The sequence below is a fragment of the Borostomias antarcticus genome, assembly GCF_949987555.1.
Source record: "Borostomias antarcticus genome assembly, chromosome: 1".
Classification (NCBI taxonomy): Eukaryota; Metazoa; Chordata; class Actinopteri; order Stomiiformes; family Stomiidae; genus Borostomias; species Borostomias antarcticus.
In genome coordinates this window covers 53,556,137-53,575,558 of record NC_140234.1, presented here as the reverse complement: position 1 = coordinate 53,575,558, position 19,422 = coordinate 53,556,137, and the positions used below count along the sequence as shown (strand labels likewise).

Here is a 19,422-nt window from a genome sequence, read left to right as displayed (position 1 = left end):
CATTAAAAGACCCATTCAATTGTGTCGTTTGAGAGAGCAGACTAGTAAGCATTTATTTGAATCATATTAAGCAGCCTCGCATTTCATACTTTAATTGACAGATAAAAACGTTACTTAGATTGAAAATCTCATCTGGATAATTTGCTTATGCTTTGTTAGAAGCACGCAGGTATACACTTTAATCCCACTACCCAGAGTTTTACAATCATCCTGCTCAACCAGTTTGAAAAGCCATTTTTTCAGTATAAAGTGAATAAGCAGTAGTCTGTTAGGCCAGGCATGCGGCTAGTGATGGTTTTGTAACTGTGTATTATAGCACTACTGACTGGAAATTGTTCTTAACGGCTTGCCTGGTTAAATAAAGGTTAAATCTGGTCTTATAATTTCCCAGACACTCAATGTTTTCCACTTTGTTTTGCGTAGCGCGTCTGTTCCTTCTCTGCTGTATCTAGGTGCTTATCTTTGAGAGTGAGTCGGGATGGTGATCCCTCTACTCTTCCCTGGATCCAGGCTCAGTGCTGACCTCTGGGTCGACAGACAGAACCTATGGCAGCTCAGCTCAGGAATCCAAAATGGTTGGTTATGACCCGTGGGGTGAAGGGTTTAAGCCTCAACAGGCTCTTCTTTGAGGAAGTCAGGTCATCATGTAGCGCCTGGGACAGGCATGGCCAACGCAGGTCACCAGTGATGGACGTTTGTCACACCTGCCCCAGGTAAATAAGCTCCATACACAGATCTCAGAGACCAGAGGGTTATAACTTTCTACCCATGTCTCTGTAAGAATAATATAACACCAACAGTACCACCTTCCACTGCAGTCCATCAACTGGAACGTCAGTCTGTGTTTAGCTGAAATGTGAAAGCACACAGATAGGATGCCCATGCAGGTATTAAATCCTCTGTGTGATATGCATTCCACGTATTCCTCCAGCTGTCTGGACTATGTTGCCTTCAGAGGCCTTAAGACCCCACAGAACGTGAAGCAGGACACAAATTCAAACCCTCTTAATACCAACCAGGCTGCTGGCCTTATTGGAATGGGAGAGGCAGGCCTGGTCTGTTTCACAGTGAAGGGTTAGAAGGTCAGCTCGGTCATTAGTTGCTGCACAGCACAGGGCACTACTTATACTGCTAATGGAAAAGTATTAAGCCCTTCCATGTCAGTTACTGGAGATTAAAGCAGTTACACGCAGCGAGTTGAACAAATGAGAATATCTATATTTGCCAGTTTACAGTATAAGAAGACATATGTTATTGATATTACAAAATTGTCCTTGTATCAAAATCAGACAATAATAAAACTGTACCCACCCACCCAAACTGTACCCACCCATTAATCATTAATTTTGCATTGGGGAAATGTCAGGTCCTGCTTCTCATGCCATCTAACGAAGCTATTAAGAGATCAATATTATTTGAACATAGATTTGTTTAGCCACAGACACAAGTGATCAGCCCTTCAGGGATAAGGATTAATCATATGACTGCCTCCACACTTCATCCGCTCGGGGGCACTGGCTGCGGGTGTGTTGTTCAGGGTGGACTAGAGAGGGGTTAGTTTACCCCCAACATTGGTATGTTATGGCATCAGGTTTGATTGGTATCTGCCGGCGCCGCCTGCCACCTATCTATGCAGATACCTTAAATACTGGGGGGGCCCTCTAGCACCTATGGAATGCAAATGTTCAAAGCACAGGTACTGGGCTGGGGGATGAGGGGGGGGCATGGGGTGAAGATCAGCAGGCTAGGAAATGCTTTCGGAGGCACAGTATCTGCACAGGTAATACTGTAGTTTCTTGAATTAAAGAGAAACTGCTGTAATCACTTGTTTAGTGGTACTGTCATCGAGGAATGGTTTACAAGTCTAGCCAATGTCAAGTTCTGTGTTATCATTTAACCCCCCCCCCATCGTTGCTGTCCTCCAACACTAGTACTAGACATACCATTATATTTTTGGAGGTCTTGGCATGCTTGCCAATGAAATGTTCTGCTTCCAACATGTTGTTGAGAGCCCTGTGCATTTCTGACAGAACTGGACTGAATTTAAAACTGCATGTTGAACCGAGCACCCTGAAAGGAGAGAGACAGAGACGCCCCTCTGCCTGATGAAATACCTGTTGAGGGAAACATTGGAAGCAGGAACGCTTTCATGTCAAGAATGTTACAGCTTAAAAGTGTCAAGATAGGAAGTTAGTTAATACCTGTGTCAAAAGAGTCCGACCGAGTATGTCAGAACTCACAAACTCACTTGGAGTGTGATATAGTTTATCAAAACTCAAGCTTGCCCAAAAATAACAAATTAACTGACATGTTGTAGTATTGGCTCTACATTTCAGTAGAAGATGTGTCCTTATTCAACAGAGTAAATTCAGTTCTGTCATCCAGCTCAGTAGGGCTCAGTATTGGTAAGGACCTCATAACACAATATACAGAAATGTAATGTATACAATTGAATACAACTTATACAGCATATCAGGGTATTCTGACTATGTGCATAATTGATAGGTGACAATTTGAGTCAAAAACAACTGAATTTACTTCAATATTTTCATCCCTCCTGATCAGGCAAGGGATCTTACATAATGTTCAGAAAGCCTTTGTATTTCTGTGTATTTCTCAGTTGAGCTTATAAAACGATGTTGGAGCATGGTGGTGGTTAGATGGAAACGGAATGGAAATGAATGATATGTTATCCACTAATCCAATCAGCAATTAGCATGGGCGGAGCTCTAATTAAATAAACAGAGCTATGAAACGGAGACAGAAAACTTTTTGTAAACATTTTAAGCACCAGGCACGCCACCTCTGCCTTACTGTAGCTCAGTTCGGTTCAATTCAGCTTGGTTCGCACGTGCTGAGATATCTAGGTTACAGAGGATGCTTATTTGTTAAATATTATATAAACTCTTTGGCTGAGATTCAGCCAGAGGAGCAATATGGGGCGTTCTACTGCCTTGTTTGGGAGTGTGGGCGGAGCCCATACACACTGCTCCAAGCATTCTACTGGCATCAGACAATCTACTGTATCAGCAGGTGGTGGTGTTTCCGAGCATAAACTACACTTTAATGGGGACGTGACCATATTGAGGGCGTTTCCCTTTATTAGGACAAGGAACTCCATTAGTCCTCCCACAACATTGTGTCTGTGGTGAGAGTACTGTACCTAGAAGCTATGTTGAGTGCTTCTGTAACATACACAACCCATAGAATAGAGTGAGGTCATCCCAGCTTCTGCAGAACCAGCAGAATGAAGTCATTGCCGAAACCTGGAAGCAGTGAATTAGATTAGGAGTTAATGGCCCACAGGAGAAGCAGTGTGGCTGGGCTTTGTTAATGGCCTGATGTTGGGTTTAATAGCCGGACGTTAATGGGAGATGTTGGTGGATCCTTGGGGTCAGTACTGTAAGCCTTCCTCTCCCCCTCATCTGGTAACCACTCCTCCCTAGTGGTCCCCTGCACCCCTCCAATACATAATTCACAACATAATGGATGTGATTTCTGAGAGCACTTACCCTCTAACCTGACAGAAGGAGGCTGGGGGGAAAGCTGTTCCCTCACCCTAGCTTCTTATCCTCAGGCGTAATTTATTATGTTTTTAAAGAGGTTTTACAGGAGCTTCTGTGTTTGAGTGTATATAAGAAGACATTTGAAAGACTAATGATGCCACGATCAATTTTGAACCTCCGAGTGAGAGTCTTTTTACAGCCATCCCTTGTAATGTTCTTTGTCTCTTCCTGAGTCTCTCATGCATACAAGACCTACAGTAACACATACTCTCTTCTATGTTGCTGTCCATGTCAATAAACATTCACTAATTGAACTCCCAACATACAACCTCCTGTGATACACAGTATCATCCATTGATGGTATCTGCTCCTCTGAAGCTAGTGAATATTATTTTCTAGTTAAACAAATTCAGTTGATTGATAATTAGAGAGACAGATTGAGCCTAGATTTTCTCACTCGATTATCAGCATATTTAAAGCAACCCCTAAATGAGCATGAAATGACAGATTAGCATGTCAAAACAGTAAATATCATTTATGGAAAATATTTGGCAATGGTTTCCTTTCTTCACTGTGGAATGGACGTAGACTTTTCTGGTTGGCAGCAAACTTGTTTTGCTGTCTCTGCCTTGCTGCTTGAATGCTAGTGACATGATGGAAATTCATCGTGCATTTTTATTCTCTGTGACAAGGGGATGCGCAAGAGCACTACTCTCGTGGGAGAGCAGGTGGAGGAAGATGAAGCACCTGTCCATAAACAAAGCACAGACTGCAGGGTAATTTGTTTGCCTCACCGGTGGTGATGACTGAGGGCTCAGAGGAGTGGGTGGGTTCATAATATTGTCTGTCTGTGTGTTTTCTCTGTAAAAACACTCAGATGTGGAATTTAGAAAAAAAAAAAAATCTGTGTTGATGCTGCTCATGATACACTGTTGTTGGTTGATGCACTGTATATTCATTTATTTATCCAGTAACCTTTTCAGAGAAAACACTGAGATATTCTTGATAACATTGCAATCCATTTGGTTATTATGTACAACAATGGCAACCTATTGCTGGGGACTGACAACAATATCAGATTAACTGTTCCCTGGACTGAACAATTCAATTTATATCCTCCTTCATATTGTTTGTTCTCTCTTCTCCTATGTTTTCTGAGAATTCCCCCACAACCCCAAGAAGTCAGTAACCCGATACCTTATAGTGGCAACTGACAAGTTTAAACAGGTATTGAGTCCCACTCAGGAACTCATCTCACAGACGCCGTTTCAGTCAACAGATACCTGATAGGTGGAGCTGCAGAGCCACACCCACCACTGTCTATATGTGTTGAATGCTTAAGAGCTCCCCACCACAAATATGGCAGACTAGACAAGAACTATATGTTTTAACCTGAGGAAGAGGGCTGCATGTAGGCCGACTGAAGTGACTGTGTGTGAGTGTGGTGGAGTGTGGTGGGAATAGAGTGTAAATGTGGTTGTTGTTTTAACAGAACCTGTGAAGTTTGCACAAAGATACCTTTTTCTTTTGCTTCTGGTCTATTATCCCCTATTTTATGTTGGTAACACAGGGGAAGAAACACCCACAACTCCTTTTACAGGAGCTCACAAAGGTTGTGTTTCTTCGAATCTTGACCTTGAACTCAAATAAATATTTTTGGCTTGAATGTGGATCAGCACAGTCAGTTCATCATGATGACGGTTCTTATGTTTGCATGAAACATTTTATGAAAGCCAAGTACCAAGGTTGCTTGAAAGAAAGTTCCAAGTATTGGTGAAGTAATTAAAGTAGTGCACTCTGCACTTTTAAAGTGTACAACAGTGGGCAGTCATCTACTCCAGTCTACTTTGCCATCCCCACAGAATTCACAAATTCACTCTGCTAAATTTTGACCACTCACTTGAGATAATATAATCACCACAGAAGCAATGTTAACTATTGAGAAAGGTAGCAGAGACCCGTTTTGTTTTACTGTGTTTAATCTTTGACCCAGCTGTACTGGACCCATTCACACAGCCTACAGGTTGTCGGGGGAATGAATCAGACCGGAAGAATTGCAATTAGTATAGAGCAGTAGAGCACAGTACTGAGCTCAGGTATAGTGCTGCCGCGGTGAAGCCTTAGCCTGTGTAGTTTGCTGAACAAAACAAGTCCTGTGCAGTAAGGATGTTGTGTGCTTGTGCTTTCAGCCATCCATCAGTGAGATGATTACAGCCCTTCGTTCAGAGGGGGAGGTCGAGACAGACAGAGAGTGCGGGAGAGATGTGTGGTTGCTTGGGGGTAGGGTGTGCTGCGTCAAAAACCTGCTCAACTGGCTGCTCTATTCACGTCAACATTTCCTAACAGGAAATCACAGGAATCAATTTTAGGTTGCACAATGTTCAAATAGACATGCCAAACATATACACTCTTGTTGGCAACTCTATGGATAAAGGGCATGTTTTAAGGCAATTATATTCAATTGGCAATGGACATTGGCTGAAAAAATGGCCTCACTGGTCCAATTAACTGAATCATTGATACATTGATTCGGACCATACATTGAAACAAACATACAGTATTTATTTTGTACCAAGTAGGGAGAGGAGTCGCTGGAGCACTCGGCTATTAGAGCCTTTTATTAAGGTGCAGTATAAACTTGACAACGTTTTGATGTCAGTACATCTTCATCAGTCACTGATGAAGATGTACTGATATCAAAACGTTGTCAAGTTTATACTGCACCTTAATATAATAAAAGGCTCTAATAGCCGAGTGCTCCAGCGACTCCTCTCCCTACTTGATACCACTGATGTCCCGCTCCTGAGAAGCACCGGCCAGCCTGCTACAGCTGAAGCGCGGCAAGACCCCTGTTTCATTCAGTATTTATTTTGTATCTCAATAGTGGTTTGATCATTCAACTCTACCTGGAATCATTAGCTTATCAGCCAGGAAACAGTAAGCTATAGATTTATATTGCACTACTTGAGACTGTGAGAGTGTTAAAATTGCTGCTCGACTCAGCTCTCTCCAGGCACTCAAGTGACGTGAAATCAAAATTCAGTGCTTGTTTAATAATTCAAGAATATATGGGAAGGAAAAGCTAAATGTCATGCAGAGATACGCTTCCTTTGATTTCTGCAGCCTAGGCAAGTACTGTTCATTCCAGGAGTTTGGCCTTTCTCAAGCCGTTATTGATCTAGTCGGAGTGGTCCCGCTAGTTCCTTTCTCGCCCCGGCATTTTGAAAGTCTTCACTACGGAGCCTTTGTGGACATGCCCCATGGGATCACCATTCAGTGCACAGCCCTCAGTCTCAGCTCTTAATAACTTTGGGCTTTTTATTTTTTTATTTTTTTTATTTTCTTTTTTAAATCTCTTCAGAAGAGGTGTCTGGTGCAGAAAAAGAGAGAGGTAGAAAGGAGGGAGGGGGGGGCAGGAAGACAGGGAGGAAAGTAAAGGGGGGGGTGCTGATTTCCCTGGTGAGCCCGTATCTGACCAGTTTTCAGCTCAGTCTCCTCTGGGACAGAGCCCCCTTAAGCAGAACATGAAAGCATCTCCATTGGTGCTGCTGTTTCTCTCTCTCTCTCTCTCTCTCTCTCTCTCTCTCTCTCTCTCTCTCCTTCTCCCTCCCTCTCTCTCTCTCTCCCTCTCTCTCCCCCCTTTCTCTCCCTCCCACCTCTCTCTCTCCCTCTCTCTCTCTCTCTCTCTCTCTCTTTCTCTCTCATTCTTCCTGTCCTTTATTTGATTTCCCATTTCTACGTAAATCATTGCCATGGTAATCTGCTGCTACTCATATCACCCTCTCCAACTGTCTCATAGAAATAAAAACCTGGATGCAAACAAACTTCCTCAAACTGAACTGTGACAAATCTGAAGTAATTATCCTCGGCCCCAAATCTCTAACCAAATCCACTTACTATTTCTCCCTCACCATTCACGGCTCCACGTTACATACATCCCAACATATCCGCAACCTTGGTGCAATTCTTGACCTAACCCTCTCATTTGAACCACATGTCAAACACACAGTACAAACAGCCTTCTTCCGCTTGAAAAAACATTGGCCACCTCCCGCCATCCATCCCTGTCCTTCTCAGCTGCTGAAACTGTCTTTCACGTCTTCATCACTTCAAGACTTGACTACTGTAATAGCATACGGCACACCCACCAAAGTTCTCAACAAACTTCAATACATCCAGAACGCTGCTGCCCCTCTGCCATCCATGACTCCACCCCACTCCCCACTTTCAAATCATCTCTCAAAACCCACCTCTTCAAAATTGCTTTTAATGTTTAAACTTTATCCCACGTTTTTCTCCAACCCCCTTTTACTTCATTCTTCTTCATTTTGTCAAATTATTTCTTTATTTATTTACTGTGTTTATTGTTACTGATTTCCTCCATTATTTTATTGAAAATTGCAGTTGCTGTTTATTGGTGTTTTTCTCTATGTAAAGTGTCTTTGAGTACCTTGAGAAGCACCATATGAATAAAAGGTATTATTATTATTAATATTATTATTATTATTATTATTATGGCATGGCTAACACGGTTCTCCTCATAAAAATTGGAGTAATTTAATTAGTTAATTCTATACAATATTGCCATAACCACTTAGTACTGCTCTCAATTGCACAGTTTCTACTCTTGAAATTTAGTGGAGAATGTGTAATACTTGCAATTAAACCAGAGAGGGGTGTAAAGGTTATATTTGAGCTGACTGGCTTCTTCAGGGTGTGGCTGGTTGTGTTGTGTTGGTCACCTCGTTTTGTGGCAGAGGATTACCTTATCTCAACAGGCAGTAGGAGCTTTGTCCTCTGTAATTTAGCACGAATGGTTAGCGCTTATTGTGTTACATTGTAGAAGAGACGAACCCTTTTGTCTCATGTTCAATGATCTAAGGGTCAGTGGTTGGAATCCCAGCTCCGACTGTCCACATGTCGAAGTGTCCTTGAGCAAGACACCTAAACCCGAATTGCTCCCAATGAGCAGGTTAGCACCTTGCATGGCAGCTACCGCCATTGGTGTGAGTGTGTGTGTGAATGGGTGAATGAGAGGCCATTGTAAAGCGCTTTGAGTGCCACTAAGGTGGAAAAGTGCTATAGAAGTGCAGTCCATTTACCATTTACCATTTATTAATACAAGAGCACTTTAAGTTCTCAGAGACGGTGAACACAGCCTTATTTGACTATTTAAAATCACCTATTTGAATCTGACGGTTTTCTTTCTAGGGGTGGACCAGACTTCATGTTATATTTCATAGCCTAATGTTGATCAGTTAGTTTGAAGTATAATTCAATAAGCTTTGAAGCTAGACAAAGTGAGGGAAATGATGGTAGCCATGGTAAATGCATTTACATCCATTCAAGGGGGATTCAATTGCAGGGAACGGGAAGCAAATAAATATGTGCTGCTCAGTGATTGTCCTTGCACAACAATTTCAAACCTGTGAGGAAAGCATTGTTGCCACAGTACAATATTATGGCAGCTGTTACTTTGTATGCAAAGATTCAATTTCCTAATGTTGGAATAAATCGGATGATTTCAGGTATGAATCCCCTGTGAGTTTGCAAACAGGACAGCTGAGAGCTGAGGTTATTTTATTTATTTTTTTGCTGCACCCATGAGGACATACTTTGTTGCTTCTCTCAGTAAAGTGGACAATTAGCTGTTCTGAGAGATTTCAGTGTTTTGTTAGTATCAAGAGCACAGATAATAGTATGTAATTTCCGTTCACCTACTAGTGCCTTAACCTCATCCTGAACTCTGAAATGTGAGTGTTAATTATGGCAAGCAGAGCAACACCTTGTAATCAGATGCACCATGACAACCTCTCTTTCCCTCCAGTCCTCTGAGACCCTCCCACCTCACTTCTCTTTCCCCGCCCTCCACTCTCCCTCTTCTCCTGCTGGCAACGTTTTGTAGAGGATTGAGGGCAGGAACGGCTGCAAAGTGAAGTGCAAAGTGAAGTGCTGTAAATTGCATAATCTATTTTGAGCAAGTTGTAATACTTTAAATTCATCGAGACACCATGCATAATCGAGTCTCTGAAAATGTCCAGTTAAAATTAACATTTTTACCCCCAGATTTCAGATAATTAATTCCCAAGCCAGGGTGCCTCAACCTGTGTTGTAAATTATCTGATTTCTCCATCTGATTGAGTAAATTAATCTCTCTCTCTCTCTCTTTCTCTCTCTCTCTCTCTCTCTCTCTATCAGTGAGTGGTCTGGACACAGTTATTAGCCTGTATGGGGAAACCATCGAGGTGCCATGCAATAATGGAGCTGCAAATCCGAATGCATTCATGACTAAATGGAAATATGTAAGTTAATCATGTATACTTTGATTACAAGTTGAGGAGAATTCTGAGCCCTACTTTGTCTGAGTAAACACATTTACAGGTATGCATGCACACACACACACATTCATTTTGTTGATAAAAGTGAGAGGAAAACCAGGAACATGAAAATAACATCTCTAATTATTGTGCATAATTTCTAATTCTTCACAAGTGTCAACAGCACATTCCCTTTAGTGCCTTTTATTTATTGAAACTATTGAGACAGTCATATAGTCAGGAGGTAAAGCAGAAAGGTCCCCGGTTCGATCCCAGCTCCCGGCATTGTGCCGAAGTGTCCTTGAGCAAAACACTGAACCCCAAACTCGCTCACGTGTGGCACGGTGGCGCAGTACCTAGTACTGTCGCCTCACAGCAAGACGATCTTGGGAAGGTCTAAACATGTAGAAGAACAGGTGCTCTTCAGTCCGGTCTCTGATCAGGACTTGGACTGAGCACTTTGACTTGGTCCCCGGGCACCATGAACGATGGCTGCCCACTGCTCCTGGCGGCCCCTGGAGGAGGACAGCTTGGATGGGAGAAATGCCGTGAACAATTTCCACCGGCGACCAGCCGACCACCGGAAGACGTGTGTGTGTGCTGTGTCGCCCTCACTCACGTGTTTGTGTGTGTCACGTGTGGCCAAATAAAGACCCCTCGAGGTCCAGAAAATTAAAATGAATTAAAAAATGTTAATTAATCAAAACATCTGAAAGAAACTATTCTCTCTTGCCCTAGGAAAAGGGAGATACGTCTGGAGACCTGCTGGTGCGGCAGAAGGGCCACAATGCCTCAATCACTGCCACTGATGACTACAAGGACCGTGTGAGCCTGGCCCAAAACTCCAGCCTGCTCATTTATGTGGGAACATTGGATGACCAGAAGATATTCACCTGCATGGTGGTTGGTGTAACAGACATCCAAGAATACGCCGTCGAAGTGATTGTCCATAGTGAGTACGGAGGGCCAGAAAAGTTCAGAATTAAGTTGGTCAACCATACATATGAATGCAGTACTTTATTTGTTTCTATGGGTCCTGTATAATATGATGTATTACAACCGGGGTGAATGCTGGAGATACCTCAATGCTCAGTGCTACTTCCTGTGTTACACAGAGGCTCCATCAGGAGTGGAAATCTCTGAAAAAGCTGATGAACTGGAGATTGGCAAACTGACCAAGGTGGGGGTTTTAATGATATGCATTGCTTATATCTACATTATTTTAAATAGTATTATCAAAGGAAGTCCCTCAGTGGAGTGGAAGTATCTGGAGGCGTAATAAAGACCTTTCAGGATTGATGAGTTCTTTGAAGTACTCCTCATGAATTACTAAACAGCTAAACAGCACTCCTCCAATTTGGATACTCAGCGGATTTAAGATTTTAGAGTGGAGATGCTTGGGGCATTTCATACCACATTGACTAGAAAATGAGAGACTTTGTAATAGCTGTAGAAGCACCAATAAGACCTAATTTGCACATATATTTGATCAATTAAGCAGAGATGCAGACAATTGATTCGGCTCATTTCATAGTATAATGCTTTTTCAATATCATGAATATGCCTAGCTGGATCATTTAAAAGCAGGATTTTGCCATTTTCACTTTGCTCCACAGCTAGGGAAATGCAGTGCCCAGGACGCCAATCCATCTGCCAACATCACATGGTTCAAGAACAAAAAACCTCTGGTGTCTGATGGGAAAGGTATGCACCTTTCGATTCTGATGTATTTTTCACAGGTAGTGAACAAGCAAGCGTTTGAAGGTCTGTGGAAATTTGAAGTTTGCACATTTCGTGTGTGATTTCATCTGACAATTTCAAAATACAGCAGTACAGTCATAACAGCTCCCCTGCATCACAGAGTAGCGGGGGAGCATAGTGTCCAGGGTGTCTCAGTGATAGTGCCATCCTTTTTCTATGTGTGTATTGCCACTGACAGTATTATCTGTTATCTGTGCCATTGTCGCTTCTAGGGATTGTCATTACTACCTCCTTGAAAATGGATCCGACCACTCGCCTCTCCACCACCTCCTCCACGCTCCAGTATGCTGCTGAGAAGGGAGACACAGACGCTCAGTTCACATGCGGCTCCCAGCACATGGCGGGCGCAGACCTGCTGACCGTACCTGAGACCTTCACTGTCACCTGTGAGTAGCCAGAGAGCCACCAGAGTGCTCTAACAGCACTAACTTTCCCATCTACCAAAACTGGCCCAACCTCCCAGCCCACCCTGGAATGCTCTGTCCTCAGCAGGCTATTGATCTTCTTGTCTGCCTCACCAGCCAACAGCCGGTGTATCGACAGCCAGATTAATGGCTGTTTTATTTGGGCTATAGTCAGAGAATTAGCAGCTCTTTTCCACCAGTCTAGACAGACAACAGTAATGACATGGTTTGGTTACAGTATTAATTTTTAAATGAGTCTGTTGTCGGGGTGAGGCAGAAGAGAGATAGCTTGACTGATGTTATCCACAAGTTGGCTCTTTAAATGACTTATCAGGACTAAAGGGCTGTTTAAATCCGGTCTTAAAATAAATTGGGTTAATTTGGCTCATCTGGAGTGGCACCATTAAGGTCTGAAAGGAGCTTTTTGCCTTGCACCTCATGATGCAACTGTAGGTCGACAAGCCCCATAGCCACAAGAGCACACTCAGAAATGTGGACATTTCTAGTCTGGTCACTCGGTTGGTCTCTTGAGCTGAATGATCTAGCTATCAAGGCCTAGTAATGCTTCCTATGACTGTCCACCCTCATTGATCCTCATTGTCTTTCTGTACCTGCCCTGCCATCTCACCACAGACCCTACTGAGAAGCTCAGTCTCCAGGTCATGTCTGAGGAGCTTCTGATTGAAGGAGATAATGTGACTCTGAAGTGTAAGGCTGACGGGAACCCTCCTCCTAACAGCTTCAACTTCCACATCAAGGTAAAGTTCTCACTAACATCCCTCATTCATAAACCCCTTCCACCAACTCCCTGTTGTTCGAACTTCTGTAGCCATTCAGGTTCCTGAACTCTCATGTGGTCCCTAACACCACCACTCTCTGAGGATCTAGACTAACCTGGACACGTGTCCAGGTGCAACATTTTATTGTTATGTATGTCATTCGTGGCCTTTCAGGGGGAGGTGGTGAAGGTGGAGAACTCAGACAGCTACATATTGACTTATGTCACACGTGACAGCACGGGTGAATACAAGTGTTCTCTCATCGACGATCCAAAGATGGAGGCTTCTGAGAACATCACCGTCCACTGTAAGTCGCTTTTCAAACAGTACTACATGTACAGTACTGTGCAATAGGTCATTTTGTATAGTTGGGTGTATACTGTAACTTCAACCTTTCCATCATGATTCCAGCCATGATATACATGGGGCGAAAAAAACATTTAAAAATCAGATTCATAGTTCATGCATACTTATGTAAGAGTCTGTTTCTAATAGTAGCCTTATTCCTCTGTGCGGAGTATCTATATTTCTAGCCTTAGCATCTCACCTGCCTGTTTTACATACTGAGGTGAAAGCTGTTGAAGTGCAGGTGCATATACATTTTTTTTTTTTATTTCTCCTTTATTTACCCAAGGTAAACCCCATTGAGAACAAGGTCTCATTTACGATGGTGGCTTCTACAGGAAACTGATATGTTTTTTAAGAGGAGTGCTCTGCCTCTTTTCCTCAGGTCTGATAAAGTGCCTATACTTCTGCCTGCCTTATTCTTTTTTAGACCTGGATGTGACTCTGAGCCCATCTGGAAAGGTCACCAAGAATGCTGGTGAGAGTTTGGCTCTGACCCTGCGGACCAATGCATCTGGAGAAGACAAGGTGTCCTGGACAAAGGTAGTGTATGGAGGGTACTTGTGCATTCAGTGCCTCATTCCTGTTCTCAGAAATTGGATAATTAAAACCAGCTCATGTGTTATAAGATTAAATATGTTGGCTACATCCTTTATTAAAATGGTTTGAAATATTCTATATTTCCAGGACTACGTGAAATTGGGCAAGCAGCCCAAGTTTGACAAGCTGACATACTCTGACTCTGGTCTGTATGAATGTGAAGTCACAATGGGCACTCTTGTCCAAAAAGCTTCTTTCGAGCTTGTTGTTCAAGGTAAAGATTTTGTGACATTTTCCTTGGTCATCTTTGAAATATTTTTTTCTAACACCACTTAATTATTTGTATGATCACATAACAATATAACAGTATACAACAACAGAGCAAATTTAATGGAATCCTTTATTTGCACGGGGTAGACAATTGAGAGCAAGTTCTCTTTTTCATATGATGTACATTGAACCAAATGGTGTACATCAGATCATCTGGTGTACATCTTTGTAATGAAATAGCATTTGATTTCATTCATGCCTATTATATTCAATGAATAATTACTTTTTCCGGTTCTAATAACAATCTCCTCAACAAAAAAACGACAACGAAAAAACATTTGTAGACTTATGTCTTGCCCATATTCGTGTGGTCTTCCTTCCTGCATGGCATGTGTGATCACGCTCTCATTCTGGCTGAAGCTGAAGAGGTGCGTCTTCTTGCAGGTACTCCGGTCATCCAGAAACTCACCAAGCAGCTTGGCGCGGATGGACAGCACAAGGTCCTGATCTGTGAGGCTGAAGGCTCCCCTAAGCCCAATGTGGCCTGGAGCATCAATGGCACCTCGGTAGGCACACACACATGCTTCACCACAGTGGGGGCACTACCATACATGCAAAATGGAATAATTCACAAACATTTGCCATTATCAAGAATTTAAATTGGAGCAAACATAACACACTAAACACAGGTGTAGGTCAAAGAATTTAACTCAGCAGCCTTTTATTCCATTGCATGTAAGCACATGTACAAAAGCACAAATCCCTCCCATCTTTCTAGATGTGTTGCTGCAAATATGAAAGGGAGCCCTGACTTTATAAACAGAGTCCATTAAAGCTTAATTTTACTGGAATCTGTCAGGAAGCCAGATAACTCATCTTGGAGGCTTACAGTCACTGAACCTCTGGATGTCTTTGTAGTGAGGTGGCACTTGGTGGTATTTCATCGTTCATAGTCTATTACTGACAGAAAGCAATTGCCCCCATAATGCATTTTAAGGGTTCAGTCCCTGTGTTGCCATTTTTCCAACTTTCAACTTCTCGTTGAAACTTTTCACTTGTTTGACTGTTTTTAAAATTGACAGGCTCAGTATTTTCAGAGACACCTTCGTTTCTCAGCACATCAAGTCTGTCATGAACACAAAAACTCTTTGTTTTTTGGTACCTGTGTGTGTGCGCGCGTGCGTGAGACAGCGTGAGATGATGTGCAGCTGTCAGTGCAGTGTGCTCAGGTGGTGGTGGTGCATCTGTGGTGTGAATGCATGTGTTTGTGCACACATTTGTGTTTCTCATTCGCATGATGATCCACTCCAAAGATGCACAGACCTATTTCAGTGACTATCCCATTCACTAACACAATACTTTATTCACATAGAAGCGGCATAGGCCGGGGAAAATGCACAGTTCATTCAAAGTCTATAACACCCAGTCCTGTGTGATAAGGTATTATCTAAAACCTTAAGTAAAGAATAGAAGTCCGCACACTGTCTTAATGCTCTCAATTGCACCTGACGAAGGCCACATCGGCCGAAACGTTGTGCCATTAAGACAGTGTGTGGACTTCTATTCTTTACTTATGTCATGTTTTAGTCGAGCACCTGTAACTATCCGTTCGAATGTGCGTGCATCACCCTATCACATTATCTAAAACCTTGTCTGAATTATAGCTCGGTGTGTGGGCTCTATTCCAAAATCATTATCTAAATGCTTAGAGTAAATTAAACATATCAAATGTAAACTCAGTAATAGCTACTGACATGTCGATACACCATTGTATTCTTAGAAGACATGAAAAGGGTGTTTGAGGACAGCCTGTAGTCTATCTACTGCAATATGTCCTGTTGGCACATTCTCTGGCCTGTGCTCCATGGGAATCCAACAGCGTCGCCTAGTGATACAAGATGGAATTGTTTACTGTGCTCTGTCATGCCAGTGTTTGGAACCCCGACTGTTTTCATATGACTGACAGCTTGGTGTATTTCTAGCTTTACTCATCTCATTTTGTATACTTGTCTCATTTTGTGTAGACTGGTCTGACGGCAGTGTTTCAGATACATTAAAGAACAATGTGTTTTTATTTTTTATGGAATCTCTATTGAACCTGCGGGTAGTACTGGGCACAAACTACAAGAGGCAGTACTATTGACTAGAAATTACATTACCAACATTTATGCTGATTTTTTGTTTCTCCCCATAATTTTCAGCCTGAAGAGAGTCCCTTTGTCAATGGGAGGATTACCCACAAGCTCACCGTTGTGCCAACAGTGAATCTCACCGTCTCTTGCACTGTGACCAATGTTCTGGGCTCGATGACCAGTGCAATAGATGTGTCATCCAGTAAGTACAGAATGGTGGTGCGGCCCTCGCTTGTGCTCTCCCGCTCTACCCTCTTCTGTTCTCGCTAAATGGTAACTCACTAATCCCCCATGTGGATCTGGCCTGTCACATTCTCCTGATGCTAACAAACTAACTATATGTGCATGATGATTGTCACTATATATAAATGAAGGTAATTAAGTTGAATGAAGGGAAACTTCTAAGTTCTATCTTAACCTAACTTAATGTTACTATCAGTGCTACTGTGTGCACAATGCATATTGTGTGCACAATGCACCGATTTAACACTGCTGCCTCTTTGGACCTTTGCCAGGTTAGCCAATACTATGGGTCTTAGTTCACTCATCACTGTCTGTCTGGAAATATGGTTTTCCTTTTTTCATTCCTGTACCTTCACCTTTGGTCTGTTTGTCAGGATGCTGGACTCCTATCCTCCTTCCCCCACCGTGCCACACTCTATTTGCATGCAGATGCAGTAGCACACAGTGACACATTTAATGTTAAGAGTCTCGCATAGCAAATTACAAAGTTGTCTGACCAATGACTTTGCAGTACATGATTGATCTTTGGGGTGGACGTTAATATCGTTTTATATCTGATTTCAGTAATTGTGGAGGTGAGAATGGATAAACAAGGTAAGTTGTGATGATGCTTATAATTTCCTATAACAAAGGGATGAGAAGGGATTTAATAGAGAATAAAGGCTTCCCAGAGAGGAGTATCTGCTCTTGTGCCCCCAGGAACTATGACACACACAGTAAAGATCCTTGAAATAGGAAACAGCTATAATATTCAGAGGTGCAGAAGGAGTGGAGCAACCAGCATCCTGACAAACTCTCTGTGTTACACATTCTTTTATTTTCCTCAAAATATCAACCATGCTTTCAGTAGACCACAGCTGCAGCAGTCATGGTTTGGTGTATTAATATTCAAAGATATTGAAAATTCACATTAAATTCAATCACATTCACATGTAATGTATATACTGTACGATAATGAACAGAATAACAGCTATTCATGGACATGCACTTGTTTTTGGTAAATGTTTGTTATCTATCCACTAGGAGTGTTCTTTTTCCCATCATTCAATGTTTCTTCTTTTTCTTGGCTCCACAGATCAGCCAGATGACAGTAACCAGACAAAAGTGGTGGTGGGTGTTGTTGTGGGTCTGCTCCTGGCCACTGTAGTTGTTGGGTTAGCATACTGGCTGTACAAAAAATCCAAGTAAGTGCATCATATCAACAATTCTAAATGTTATGCTTCAGGCACGGTCTTATTTCCCCAAGTGAGACAACTCACAACCATCATTACCGTGAACAATTATTTTATATCCCAGTGACACCTGTTATTATACACATGATTTACCTAATTACCATATCTGTGAAATGGACATTGTAAACACCTTCCAAAATATGTTATGAGCAGATACAGTATGTTTATGGATTACAAGTAAGGCATTGTAATAACATAGCTGTTTGTTAAAAGGCAAGGAAGCTGGAAGACTGGTGAGAAGGAGGATGGATCCTCTGAAGAGAGCAAGAAGCTGGAGGAGAAGCTGGAGGAGAACAGTCAGAAAGCTGAGGTGTAGGCTCTTAATAAAATGGAGTCATCTTATGTGAGGGTAAGGTAAAACAAACAAACAAAAAATCTGAATCAAAATACTATTCTTCCGGAGCTCTTCAAAAGGCTAATATAAATGTTCCTAATTTGAATAATAGGTATTAAATCATATGAAAAATGTTATTACCATTTTGTTCTGATTTGGTTTTCTCTTTTTAGTGAGGAAGCAGTGACCAGAAGCCTTTGCACACTTCTGTTCAGAATTGAAGGGGGACATTGAATTAGATGAAGATCATTTGGATTCAGGGAGATCCTCCCGCAAAAGCATATCCACAAACTTCTTCCCTCTGCTATTAAAAAACAGCCTGTGAGAATGCATATGTGTTGTAAATAATGTGTCTGCACTAAAGATAAAATGTGTAAACCTTCCAATTATAAGTTTTTGTTTTGTTCAAGTATTGGTTGAAAGGGATGAGGGGAAACTGAGAAAAAGCCCCCTGCTATTTGTTGGCTATATTTTAGTTGTTATTATAGAATTGTACCTGTACCAGTTGCCTTTTCTGAAACAATGTGTACATTGATGGATACCTCTCTAACCCCCATTGCAGTAAGGGGATTTGAGGGACTTAATTGTCATTACATCTCACTTCCATATCATCACCTCTGTCTTATCAGTCTCCAAAGTAATTCTGTGGCTAATTATTCATGTGTCATGGTCATCACTGGAGAAATTAACGGTTGGTAAAATTACGGTTAAAATGGCAAAGGGTATATAATTATACTTGGCCTTGGTTATAGATTGTGTAAATGTGTCATGTGACAATGTATTTCCCAGGATTGCAGAAAGTTTGAGATATAGTATACACATTATTTCATGAAATGTTACATGGTCCCTTTTTTTGGTAAATGTTTTACTCATCAAAGTATCAGGAGATTGAGTGAAGCTCCTAGGAAGCTCACTCTGAGCATCAGTCTGTTGAATGTGTTACATTTATTTTGGACACCAAATTACAAAAATGTCTCTGCTGTGTTTATGGCATGTGAGGTTATTTCTGTGCTTCATGTCAGATTTGTGTGGAAAGAGAGAAATTGGCCAAATATAAACTTAGGTCAGCGTTATCTGTGAGCATTTACTGAACCTGTAAATATAGCAATGGATGTAATTTGTGTTTTATTTGTCCTTTTTCGCTATTTATAAGATTACAAAGTTAGGGTTTCTGCTTGGTGTAATCAATGATTGTCCAAGAATTCAAATTTTCAAACTCAAAGGTACTGAACAATTGATAGTAATTAACTTGCAGATATTTGAAAAATCTCTTCGATGTGCGCCTTTGGAACTCAGCTTGTGGTTGAATGTTAGATTCACCACAAGATATTACAGATTGTCATTTTGCTATTTGTTCCCTACATTCACGTAAAATCATCAAATTGGAGGGGGGAAAAGACCAAAGAGGGTAAATATTGCCATGCAAGTATTGTAAATACTGACTTTTGTTTTTGTACTTTTGTTTAAAATAAAGTGTACATTTGGGGATTTTTTTTTTTTCATTTCATTAGTTAGCAGTGATGCAACTGGGATTGTTGATGACCAGTAACCCCGCTTGC

The 19,422-nt window shown here is 41.7% G+C and overlaps 1 protein-coding gene across 1 annotated transcript; it reads left to right on the top strand.

The window, feature by feature from the left end:
• Window positions 1–582: 582 nt before the first annotated feature.
• Window positions 583–17,845, top strand: LOC311307745 (CD166 antigen homolog; the record flags this gene model as incomplete). Its single annotated transcript, XM_084436608.1, has 15 exons — window positions 583–713; window positions 932–1,055; window positions 10,562–10,775; window positions 10,939–11,003; window positions 11,440–11,527; window positions 11,797–11,970; window positions 12,622–12,746; window positions 12,942–13,074; window positions 13,543–13,655; window positions 13,800–13,926; window positions 14,367–14,488; window positions 16,124–16,256; window positions 16,862–16,891; window positions 17,373–17,481; window positions 17,743–17,845. 15 exons carry the CDS (start codon window positions 583–585, stop codon window positions 17,843–17,845), a joined length of 1,791 nt encoding a protein of 596 aa, XP_084292734.1.
• Window positions 17,846–19,422: the final 1,577 nt, after the last annotated feature.